The sequence below is a fragment of the Sphaeramia orbicularis genome, chromosome 1, assembly GCF_902148855.1.
Source record: "Sphaeramia orbicularis chromosome 1, fSphaOr1.1, whole genome shotgun sequence".
Classification (NCBI taxonomy): Eukaryota; Metazoa; Chordata; class Actinopteri; order Kurtiformes; family Apogonidae; genus Sphaeramia; species Sphaeramia orbicularis.
In genome coordinates this window covers 38,257,181-38,270,073 of record NC_043957.1, presented here as the reverse complement: position 1 = coordinate 38,270,073, position 12,893 = coordinate 38,257,181, and the positions used below count along the sequence as shown (strand labels likewise).

The following is a 12,893-nucleotide window of genomic DNA, read 5'->3' as shown; positions in this document are numbered from 1 at the left end:
TCTTTTTTTTTTTCTTTTTTAAATCGCTCCCATCATACACACACTATGAACACATCAAATTTCAGAGAACCTAAAAACACCTTATACAAAAGGGGAAAGAGAGTAATATGTGGGGGAAAAAGGGGTCAGTAAGGAAAAAAAAAAAAAAAGGGGGGGGGGGGGGTGTTACACCAGTACTCAAGAGTTCTTACACAAAGCCATGCAATATTTCAAAGAAGATCCTCTTAGCAATTGTTCAGATGGCAAAATCTTGACACAGACATCTGTGGCAACTCATATATCTCAGGCTTAAAGTGTATATGTGTGTATGCAAAATTATAAACGCCAATATCTGCTTGGACAAATGCAACTGATTGCAGAATACTCTATTGGTATCGCTACTATTATCGCTATGCTGTAACTTATATATATACACACACACACACAAACACACACACATATAAATATAAATATATATATATATATATATATATATACACATATATACATATACACACACACATGCACACAAATATACATTGTTGTGTGTGTCTGGGCTAATGCAAAGCAGGCCTTTTTTATTTTCATCTTAAAATGCCTCGATTGCTCCCCTTTCATTTCCCTCCACACACATTCCAGCAGAAAGGTCTTGCTGATTCTTGGCAAACCAATCATTTGGCAGGGGGGGAACCAAAGCAAGCTAAACATGAAAAACAAAGAAAGGGGGACAATTTCCCAATCATGTGTCAGTAATGCAGAGCTGCTTTCATTCTTGTCGCAATTAGGAGGGCAGTCTCTGATTACCCTTCGTGAATGAAGCGGGTCAGAAATAAAAACAAAGGGGGCCTCTATGGATCCACATGCTTCCAACACAGTTCTTGCTTGCAGATATAGGCCTGCTCTCTGTATGTAAGCATTTCTTTGGCTCAATAATATCAACTAAAATGTGTTAACAATGAACATAACAGCACAGTCTCTGATGAAATGTGATATCCAGCGGCAACATCACAGTGAAGCTGTGGGATGCAGCCTTCCAGAGTTAAAGCAGAAATACAGAAGAGAGGAGCTCCTGATAATGAGACTAGCTGCCATCACAGAAATGGGCAGGTAGCCAAGAATTAAATGCCTCCCCTCCCCTCTGAATAAAATGAAAGGCAGGGTGACAGAAAAAAGAGGGAGAGGGTAGTAGGGAGAGATGGAGGAAAGTCTGGGGGGAGGGGCCGGCAGTTGCAATGACAAGGAAAAAGAAAAGGAGGTAGAAAGAAAGAGTGAAAGCATGAGCAGAATAAGCAGAATGGTGTGGCAATAAATAGATTTCTTAGTTCAACTGTGAGCCATAGAGTCAGTGATTTTCTCAGAGCAAAATGTTGGATGACATAATACCAGAACCAGAGCAGGAGTGGATGTTTAGTAGTTTTTTTTGTCCCCAAATAGACCCTCTCCATCTCTCTTTGAGGGAAACTTTACGCCCACTTGGATCAAAGATGGCATGTACTTGTTTATCCGGAAGCAGGGAGAAAAGGAAAGACTGAAAGACTGAGGGAAGGCCACAGGAGGGTTTAAAAGCTCATCCTTCATGTCTGTTTACCTCTACAGAGAAAAGGATAGAAAATAGGAGAGCAAGACCATGGTGACATCTCTGGTTTCCCTGACAGAGCCCGGATTAATGAAGCCACTAGAGGGTTCTCTCACTTGTGTGTGTGAATGTGTGTGTCGCAGCAGGAACACATGGGTCAGCCCACTTCCCCTGGCTTCATTAAGACCACCAAGAAGTGCCATAATTATTTGCTGATTTTAAAACCATACAAATAACCATGATGTAAAGGGCCTTTTTTTTTTTTTTTAAGAACTAATAAGACTACATTGAAGAAGGCTTGCATTTCTATCCATTGAAAAGGAAGTTTTAAAATGTTATGGCTTTTAAGAGGACACCCATCATTAAATACTGCAGTTTCTGCCTCAGGCTCCATTGACCTTGAATAATACTCAGTTTAAAAACAAACTGCTTTACCTGCAAGTTGAAAGGGTCCAAATGAGAGGCCAAGTGTTTTAAAATACCCAGCAGAATGCCTTCTGGCTATATGCTCTGTCTGGGTGACCAACAAACAGCTGTTGGGCTGCAGTTCCCACACTCTTAAGAGACCCCCACTACAGCACCTGCTACTTGGAAGCCAGTCTGGACGGCTGCTGGCTGCTCCAGACTCCTTAATGGCCCCCAGTCAGCTGGAGAGATGGGGATGGTGGGTGCGACAGGGGGAAGGAGGGAGAGGACACAGGGGTTCCCTGTCTGGTTCTTGGGACAATTAAATTAGGTTTGGGAGAGTGGAGGAGCAGTACCCTTAAATCTAGGAGGGGGTTGGCTTTCAGACTTTGAGGATGGGGTGGTGTTTGGAGTCACACACACTTATCACGCAAACACGCCAATACGGCCTCATGTTATGACAATACATTGTTTCCAGCATTAAAACATGTACAGAGGTATCAAGAATGTGCGTCTTATCTCTTAATATCTTAGCACATCTACTCAGCTTATTACTCACTGCATATGTGTGTGTGTGTGTGTGTGTTGGGGGGGGCATTCATTTTCTTTTAAAGTCAGAGCCAGCTGGCCCGCGAGGCAGACAGATTTGACAGGACACAACTAGGTCAGACTACTGTGTTCTTAGGGCTGCACTGCCTCCGCATCCATGTACATGTGTTTCCATGTGCAGAAGCACAAAAGTGTTGCGTATCTGAGTGACGAAGACAAGCCTCAAGGCCACAGTAACCTCACTAGTAGGGTCAGAAATGTGTCCTTAAAAGAGTTCATGCCGTCTGTAAGTTACTCTGAGAGGCAGATAAAGACGGCACACCTACAAAAACGTATGTTGCTACTCACATTCCATCTACAGATTTGTGAAGTTTGCTACAAATAACTACTGCTGCTGGGACAGGAACACATTGTACTATTAATGGCAGAGACTTAGGGCTTCCTGTAAATTTTCAACTGCAGCGCACAGAGTTTTAACAAAGTCCACTTTTTAAATTATGCCAGAAACATGACACACAACAGGGTCACCAGCTTGGGGCTATTAGCTGAGCAGACAGGAACAAACAGACTGTAGATGGGAAACCCTAGGGACAAAAACAAGAAGGAAAGGAGATGGAGATTTTAGCCAATCGCTCCTTTGCCACAGGCTGTGTTATACCAAGAAGCCCCTGGGAAAACCAGGGCAAGGTAAAGGCCAAACAGGACAACAACTGCTGTAGTAGAGCCATAATAAGGACATTATAGGTTAATACACTCAACCAAGGGAACTAAATAGTCTGACACCCAAAGGAGAAATCTACTCTTTTAAATTCAGTCTCCTCCAGATAAACTGTATCACTTCACCTGCCGCCAAACTCACAGCTACAGCAATCTTACACTAAACATTCAAGCACAAAGAGGAAACATTCTAATAATACAAAACTGAATACTACTGAATGAAAGGAATTAGTCTGAATATTCAAAAATAGGGAAAAAGAGAAAACTGTCCAGTTCCTGACATTCAAGCAACGTATGACTTTCATCACATTTTTTTTTAAATTTGTAAAACCCTAGTGATAGCCTGATTATCACTAATCCATTAGTCTTTCTGTGCTTATGCACCTGAATCACTTCCCTCATGGTGAACAACTTCGAAGATGACTCCATCATAAACACAGTCCGCTTGTTTACATAACAAATCAAAACGTCACTCAGGCCTTTTCAGAAATTTTGTCGCAAAGGGCATTGTGGGTAGGGCTGGGTATCATGGCCAATTTCCATAATCGACTCAGTTTTGATTCATAAGGTTCTGAATCGATTAATCACGATTCGATTCGATTCAACATCAATTCGATTCAGTATTAATTGACTGATTCAGAGTAATTTAGTGATACCAAAGTACAATTTTGAGTTGTTACCTGATTATTTGAGGACCGCAGTCATGCAACACATCAATACTGGAATCAATATTGATATTAGAAAGAAAATGAATATGACATTTCAGCAGTAAATTGCTGAATGTGCTCTGAAATAATGAACGGGACAGAAACATGTCCATGTTTTTACAGTGGCTCAGAATGGACTTCGTCATCTTTATTCTGTTTTATGGCTGGAGGCTTCTACTCACTGGGGGGGGGGGGGGGGGGGGGGGGGGGGGGGCTGCGCTCCGTCATTGTTGGTCAGAGCGGAGTGGGGCTGGGGGGTGCACGTGCTCCTGGGTGTTGGTCGGGGGGGGGGGTAGCGGAGCGGTCGGACATTGTTACTTTACTCTTCCTCTAACTCCATACTCAGCCATAGGTGATAGTATGGATCCAAATTATTATTCCAACAACGTCGGGTGGCCACTTCGTTCACACTGTGGGTTTGAGTTTGAGGCTGGAGGACTTCCAGAGGAGGTGGTTTCTCCACCGCGTCTTTTTCGCGAACGAGACCAAGTCTTCCTCAGGGGTTCGCAAGACGGAGTGGCCCGCAGTTCCGCATACTTCTGGTCCTGCTCTGAAAAATTGATCTCATCCACTATTAATTGATTACGCAACATTTAAATGAGATTGATCTAAGATCGATTAAATCGATTTTTTTACCCAGCCCTAATTGTGGGAAAGGAAATTCCACACAGCAGAAATTTCACTGTCTCTTTGTGAGTGCTGAACCCAAATCTCACCTTTACCTCCATCCATCGACTATATTCATTCTTCAAAACAACCCTGGTAGACTGTATAATTTTATGTTGTATTGATTTGGCTCATTTTCCTGCTGAATCTGTGAGAAATCCCTTCCATTTCCCACATTGCACTTTGTGACAAAATTTCCAAAAAGGCCCCAGTGAGGTTTTGGTTTGTTATGTAAACAAGTGGACTGTGTTTATGATGGAGTCATCTTCGAAGTTGTTCACCGTGAGGAAAGGGATTCAGGTGCGCAAGCACGGAAAGACTAATGGATTAGGGATAATTAGGCTATCACTGGGGTTTTACAAATTTGAAAAAAAATGTATGATCAAAGTCATATGCTGCTTTAAGTAATTCTCAGTATAAGATATATACATAAAAAAGATATATACATAAAAAAATGAAAATGGTACTGAAAGGTTACAAAGGCTAGATGTCTCTGTTATTCTGTGACTAGTGGCATAAGCCTGTATATTAAAACAGGAGCTGTTGCCCTTGTGCTGCAGAGGCCTGCAGTTTTCTGACTAGCTAGTCATGTACCACAGCTGCTGAAGATTTGCTTGCAGAGTGTTCTCTCAACAAATGTTGAATCGGTAATGAAAGGTGGTTCACAACACCAAAAGTGAATCAATTAAAAGGGAAAAAAAAGGATGAAGAATCCAAGAAAAAACAAAAAGACTAAAGCAAAGACATGAACAGATGCTTGCTGCAGTTTCTCCGCAAAGCTCAAAACATTGACAGTGTGTTGTACCATCCTCACATCAATGTCTTTAAAATGACACTTATGTTGAGGATGTAAGGATCTGCCAACTTTGCATATGGCAATGAAAGCTGCACAACAACAAATAACTAAAGAAACAACGCAACAACCTGAAAGAATTAAGGAAATGTTCAAGATAACAACACAGCAGAAATATTTATGACAAGCACACACTTTGCGTTATATAAATGCCCAAAGACAGGAAGAAATATAGCTGTAGCAGCAACATAACTACTGTAAGTCATGGCCATTTTTAATAATTAATCAACATATTACATGCAGACAAATACACTACTGTGCACAATGAACACCCCCAGGCAGGCTCAGTGTTAGTGATCTCTGGGGCCACAAGCGAGGTCATTAAAAGGCTACCGCCGGCTACAGGGGTCTGATGATGCATGTGTATGTGTGCATCAAGAAAAAGAGCATTTAGAAGCTAAAAAACTGAAATGATGGTCACCCTGCTCAACCCTTTAAGCACCAAAGTCACAATATGGCAACAAGTAACATAACTGAATGAAACGGACAGCTTTTTAAAATTGTAATACCAATTTGAATATTAAAAAACAAAAAAAACTCTGGTACCTAAATGCTTCAACCAAAATATCTAAATGGGAATTTCACGCTTTGAGTTATTTAAGTTCCTATTACTAAAATAGTGTGGATGACTAAAATGATCCACATGTTAATGGCACAGACAGAATATCTAACATATAACTACCTCAACCAGGCTGGGAAAGCTGGTGGAAATTCCAAGTTGAAGTCTTACTCCTTAATATTTTAGAAGAGTTAAGCACAAAAGGTGGTGTGAATGTTTCTGTTTTTCTACTGTGTTATATCAATTTTATCATTACTACATATGTGTACAAAATTTTGGTAAAGCTAAATTAAGCTAAATCTAAAAACTAACCTGCTTAATAACAAAATTTTCCAAAGAAGTCCACTTGAACTAAAACCATATGAACTGGAAAAGTCATTCAGTTAGTTGTGATGCTCTCTATACTGACTATACTTTGATTTGGCTTAGGAGGTGGTCAGAATGAATGGTTTTGGTGCAGCGTTTAAGATGTACGTTGTAAGTGAAGACCAGGTCAATTCGTCGTATGTGTTACATGCAATTTTGGATGGTCAAAATGACGCAAGCTAGCTCCTATTAACAGATACTTTCAGTCTAAAAGGCATGTAAGGAAGACAAAACATAACTAACATGCACACACAGAAACAAAAGTACAATGTTTTCAATTATTTGCACACAGCCACCACAAAAATGATAAAATGACAAAAATCCATTCCAGGCAAGCTTTCTTACTATATTGACACAAACCTGGGTGGTGTTTGCCCACAGTGGACGTGGCAGAGATTGGGGTAGTACTGCTGGTAGTTGTAGAAGACGAACAGTAAGATGGTGAGGGCGAAGAGGAGGGAGAGGAGGAAGAGGAGAGGGTGAGAGCGCTGAGGGCCCCTGTAGGCAGTGGCTGGCCTCTCCTCAGTAGCTGCTTGTGCTCCTGCTGGCGGAAGCGTGGGGGCACCTCTCTGGGCGGGTAGCGAGCACTGGCAGAGGACGACTGGCACTGCTGCTGCTGCTGCTGAGGGGGAGTCTGAGTCTGGAGCTGGCTACTGGAGGAGGCACGTTTGCCATTGCCAGAAGAAGAGGAGGAGGAGAGGGGCAGCGTGGGGCTGGCAGGGTGGAGGTGGTGGTGGGGTGGGCCGGGACTGGGCTTAGTGGGAGCAGGCTCTGGCACTGGATGGATACAATACACAGGCACACAGGCATACACACAGAAAGACACATGCAGGTAGCAAGGTATTAATGTCTGGGTTAACTGATCATTAGTTACACAAATTACATTTGTCTGCAGTGCTGACAACAGACAATGGGTGACACATAAGGCTCTAACAGTGAGGGTTCCCTCCTTGGTGCTTCAACTATGCAGAAATGCAATTCTTCATTTTAACTATGTAAGCACCGTTCCATAATGTAGAAACATTACAGAAAACATCTTATATTTAAACCAAAAGCAATTCATCCAAAACTATATAAATAGAGACAAAAGACATTAAATAAATCTAATAGTAAGTGTCTCAACTGGAATTACTGACACTGTGGGAAAACATCCCACATATGTTTTTATTAGTTTGATGTTCTGTCATGCAGATTTATTTAGTCATGTAGGTGTTTATTACTTTGACTTAGATGCTCCGTTCATCAGATATCCAGTTTCTAATAAAGTCAAAGTTATTTATTGCTACCGGCTCTTTCCTGGTCCAAACAATTATTATTAAGTCTGCCATTAAAAATTCACTATCAGTCGAGCTCTAATATAAATGTTTTAAGTCCAAATTATGTTAAGCTCTGCAGAGAATGACTAGGAGGCATGTTTGAGTTTCAAACCTACTAATGCAGTCTGTCAATTTAAGGTTTTGTATTGCATTAGTGCTCTTCAGGTGGAGATTAAGGAGATTTAACAGCATCTATTAGTCTCTGCACTGTGTGATGGTGTGCACTATCCCTTTAAGTTAACTATCTCCTGTAGCCTGTTGTTGAACATATGTTCCTGGCCCAGACACTCACTATGAAAAGGTCAGATTTTTTCTGCTGACTGAACACCACACACAAACACATCTAGACACCCCCTTGTTCTCTTCATTACACTCTCTTCTATAGCCTTTTCATCTTTCACACATACACACACACATATATACTGAGCTACACCTTTCCCTGCTGGCCTGGCCTCAGCCTGACCCTTTCCCCTATGCGTCCAGTGGCCAGCCAACCATCTAATTGAGCGTTAGTCTGAAAGGTGTTATTATTAGAAGGACCTGGATCGCTCACAACCAAACAGATTGCCTTAGCTAAAGTTTTCTCTCCAGAGGTGCTACAACAGAGAAGGGAAAAAAAAAAGTTGAGACTGAATAACTGTTAACTGAGGAAGTGCTGGAGGATTCTGTACACCACATGTGTAAGTTTAAGTGCCCTGGGAAACTGCCTATACTACCTCAAGTCTCCCTCCTACACATAAAAAGCTGCTTCTATACTGGCTGCCAACATGTAGTGACCCAAGTGCTGCTCTCAGTCTACGGTGCATGTGATGAATACTTGATGTTGTTTATTCTACAGTCCCTTGATAGTTACAAGGCATCTACACAACAGCTGAGACCGTTGTCACTTGAGGGAGGTTAGAGAGACAGAGAAGACACTGTTTGTGTGTATTTGCGAAGGTAAGGAGAATGCGTTTTTCACAAAACAAAACAAAAAATAGTGGGAAGTAGATGTGAGAGAAAGCATTTGTTCATTTTACATCAGTTGGTCCTGTGTCTACACTTACAGTAGTCTTGTGAGACAATGCTGCCAATTAACTACACACTAAAACACACACACACCGAGTCCAAAACTGCCACACTGGAGGGTAAAATAAATTCAGAGTACAGAGGTATTCACTGTGCTTGCCAAGAGCTTTTCTAAAAGTACAGCTAAAAACAGAGGCCCTCTCAGTAAGCAGTGCTCTAATCCAGATGGCTGCCTACCTGCTGACACACAGAAAGAGCAGCGAAAAGTAACAAACACACTGACAAAGACAAATCTGAAACACACTACCTCACTTCAGGATGACTATATAAATATTAAGAAGGAAACTATAACTCAGCTAAGTCTTATACTCAATTTTCAACTGCTGTCCCTTAAATCAACACAGGTTAGAACAAATGTGCTCCTTCACATACTTTCAGAAAGTGACAAAATAGCGTATTTTTAAGCCCCTTCCCTAATGACATGTTAGTCAAACACACATGCAGAAGAAGAAAAACAGAGTGATCATGCCTCCCTCCAGCAGTTATAGAGCTTGCTGTTGGTTGTTGCCTGTGTGCTGGTGACGCACATCTCTGATTAAATTCAGCACAGCCCGCCTGATGCCGTTTCAGCCAATCAGACAGCCGGATGGTGAATACATGCTGCCCTGCCCCCTTTCTTCCTTGTCCTCCCCACTCCATTTCAAAACACCCCCTTTTTTCTGATTCCATCTCTGGCCAGCTCCAAAACCCTGCTGTTCTCTGTCTCTCTCACGTCTTTTATTTTTCCTGATATCCCCGTCTCTAAGCTCAGCGCCCTCTGCTCTGTCCCTGGGCATTTATCCATCTTGATCCCTCATGTCATGTGTTTCTGTCTCTTCTCTCCCCTGACTTGTATCTGTCTTCTTACTTTGCCATCTCCCATCTATCTTCAAACCCCTCACTTAAGACACAATTTCACCTCCGTTCTCGTTCTCATTTCCTCTGCTGTCATCAGATGCCATAAGCTTTAAGGTGATTTAAAAACCTAGTCATAGTTCTAGGCTATACTTCATTTCATTCAAGCAAGGGCTGGACCTATGGCAGTATTTCCCCTTCCTTTCCTTCCCTTAAAAAAATAGCCTTTAAAAAAATAGCAGCGCTGGATGTTCCTGACTGCCCTAACATAAGGCCTGGTACTGCTAAGATTACAAGCACATTCATGTTGTAGCAGGAATTAATATTAGGCCTAACGAGGAGAGTAGTGTTTTAGATTTTACATTTTTCATAATAATCATAGTTGCACTGAAAAACTATTGATGTTTTCTTTCAGTTAAAAAAATAATACTCTTCTTCAATGTGATTTTTTTTCTAAAATTCCAATGAAACAGTTTTTTTAACTTGTTCTTTATATTATTTACTTACTCACACACACATACACATATACACACACACACACACACACGTGTCGAGAACAAACATAAACACATCTAGTGACAAACATGTCTTTCATTCTTTGGAGGAGAGATCTTTTTTAATCCATGATTGATGCGTAAGTGGTTTTGAAGGGGATGACAGGGAGGGACTGGAGAAAAAGACTAATAAGGAAAGAAATGGGAAAAAAAGTGGGGAAATCCCTGACGAGTGTGTCTGTGAGAGCTCAAGTAAAAATGCACGCTGGTCACATTTGCTGCCAAAGGCTATGACACACACTGAGTAAATTAGTCAAGTTGCAAGGTTATTGCATCTTAACTTAAGTAACAGCTGCATATAAAGCTTTAACTGTAAGGGTAGTTTCTTGTCATGCCAAAAGTTCACAATCAACAGTCTTCTTACTACTTTTTAAGCAGAGGTAAATACAGGAATGTTTATGCTACAGGAGTGAGAGTTTTATTGGGAAAAAACAAATTTAGACTTACAAGCAGTGGTGGCCTTAGTAGCACTAATTGAAGTTGAAAAAGGAGCCAATTAAATGAGCATTTGTAACAAATGCACTATAAATTCCATTAAACCCTCCAGCTGAGGCACTCTTTGCAACCTTGCGCCAAACTTTTAATTACAGCCCTTCTTCACACTAAATGGTTAATTACACACAATGAGAGAGCACAGAGAAAGAGCAATATCTTAAGACTGAATGAGCATAGATGGAGGGGGGAAATACAGAGCACAGAAGGACACGTACAAGGAATCAAAAATAGAGGTGAAAACCCACAAACAAGGCCTGAGAATGGGGGAAGTCGGTTATTGTATAGAACAACTCTAATTGGTTCCCTGAGCCTTGTGCCAGGCAGTGAAAGTTCCCACACCTCCTCTGTCTATTGTCTGCAGAATCACTTTAATATGCAGCCATGTTTATAGGAGGGGGAGGGATGGACACAAAACACCGGCTTATGTGCCTCACACAATTCAAGAACAGATCAGAGGTAGGGAAGGTGAGGAAAAAAAGGAAAATAATTCAATTCTCATCTGTGTACAACAGTTTTGTCATGTTTCTTTTCACATAATGGTTTTATAGATTATGGGTAAGCAATGGTGAGCAATGACATTTTCTTGTTTAAACACAGAGTCCTGACAATAAACGTATTGTGTGGGAAAAAAAAAAAAATCACAAGAAGTGAACACAGTGAAAACAATGAGTATGGACTGAATTCATGACCTTTACTGAGTCAAATGGAACCCTTTTTTTTTAACAAATGTTGTGAAAATGGATCTACAACTTCAACAGCTGGCCTTCCATGCAAGTGATTACTCATTGCATTGCTTAATATTTGTGGTGCATACAATCTAGAAATTTGGTAAATTTATTAATTCACCATAAAAGTTACAGGTAATATAGCTGAAAAAAATCTAAATAAATACATCATGAATCTAAGCAAATGGAAACGCTCTTGGTTTGATAAAGTCTATTTGAAGACAATGAGATGCATAATGGAGAGTAAAAGTGGCTGGTGTTCGTTAGGTTTGACGTGGTATCCAAGGGAAGCCTTCAGTCACAGAGGACAAGTGCATGTGCATGAGTTTATGCATAAGGGAGTGTCAAGTGGGTGCGTCGAGATGAGGTCCCATCTGTCAGCATTGGTAGAGGAAAACAGAAACTCCCTCACTCGCACACAAAATAAAGGCAACATTTCTCACCCCTCACCCTTCCTATAACAGCCCGTTGCTATAGAGACTGACAGTTGCCCAATGCACCTCCATTTGCCTCTTGTGACCCCCTGTGCCTCCTGTGACCTCTTCCCATAATGCACCTCCTGCACCCTCTCTACCTAATTAGTGCCCCATCCCCTCTCCATGCCAGGCTCCTTGTTCTCTCTCAGTTCTCCTTGTTAATCTCTGCTACGCCTCTGCTGTCTGTTAGGATTATGACAGACCAAAGAGCCCCCTTTTGCCTTTAGCCCTAATGGTTGTTAACCCACTCCCTGGATGTAGAGCTTTAACAGAATCATACTGCACCTCCATCCGAGGTCAGCACCTGAGGGTAACAACTGCCTCAGGACACAGGTCTTCAGAATGTGAAAGACATGGTGCAGTGTAATGCATCTTAAACTTAAGGCTCACACCTATATGAAAAATGTGGCCTACCTACTACAGTCTGAGCCCTAGGCTCATTAGAGAATAGGGCCTACCAACTAGAGAACAGCTGATCTCTTATATGACAGTCTGATTAAATATCACTAATGTGTCAAGGTTTTATCATCTTTACAATGTTAACAGTCGTCATGTTAAATTTGGTAGTGTGACCAGCATTTATGTTTTGTTTTTCTTAACCCCTTCTAAGGTCTAACTACTGTTTGACGGTCTGAGTGAAAAATGAGAGGCTGCCTTAGGCAAGCATACATACTAGGAGTCTTTGAATTTCATAGACACACATGTATGCAAACACCTTGTCATTAGAGCACAGGCTGAATTGTCATTCATATTCGTTGAGCTCCATCCTATTAATCTGCCTGGTATTTGGATTTATTTGAAGCAGCTCACTGTAATGTGGGAGGAGATGGTGGGGGAGGGGTAAGGGGTACCAAATGAGCTCTCTTGTCTGCAGCATGTGAATGATCATACAACATGAATACACAGAGAAGAAAGCATTGTTTAAGTTTGTGCGCCCCTCTTGTTTCCTCTCTCTGCCCCCTCCCGTTTCTCTCTCCATCACTCACTCCCCTCCTGCACTTGACATGCATGCAGGGTAAGCAGACGGGGGGTAGAGGAAAAACAATTA

General features: G+C 41.5%; 1 protein-coding gene across 3 annotated transcripts in view; it reads right to left on the bottom strand.

Moving 5' to 3' along the window:
• tnrc6c2 (trinucleotide repeat containing adaptor 6C2) overlaps positions 1-12,893 on the bottom strand; it is a 52,405-nt gene that overhangs the window by 24,557 nt on the left and 14,955 nt on the right. For 2 of the 3 annotated variants that reach the window (XM_030137524.1, XM_030137534.1), the window contains exon 4: positions 6,738-7,154. The exons of the other annotated variant lie outside the window; for it this stretch is intronic. In XM_030137524.1, the coding sequence (XP_029993384.1) occupies positions 6,738-7,154 (417 nt within the window). The remainder of the gene's footprint in view (positions 1-6,737; positions 7,155-12,893) is intronic. 3 annotated transcript variants of the gene reach the window in all.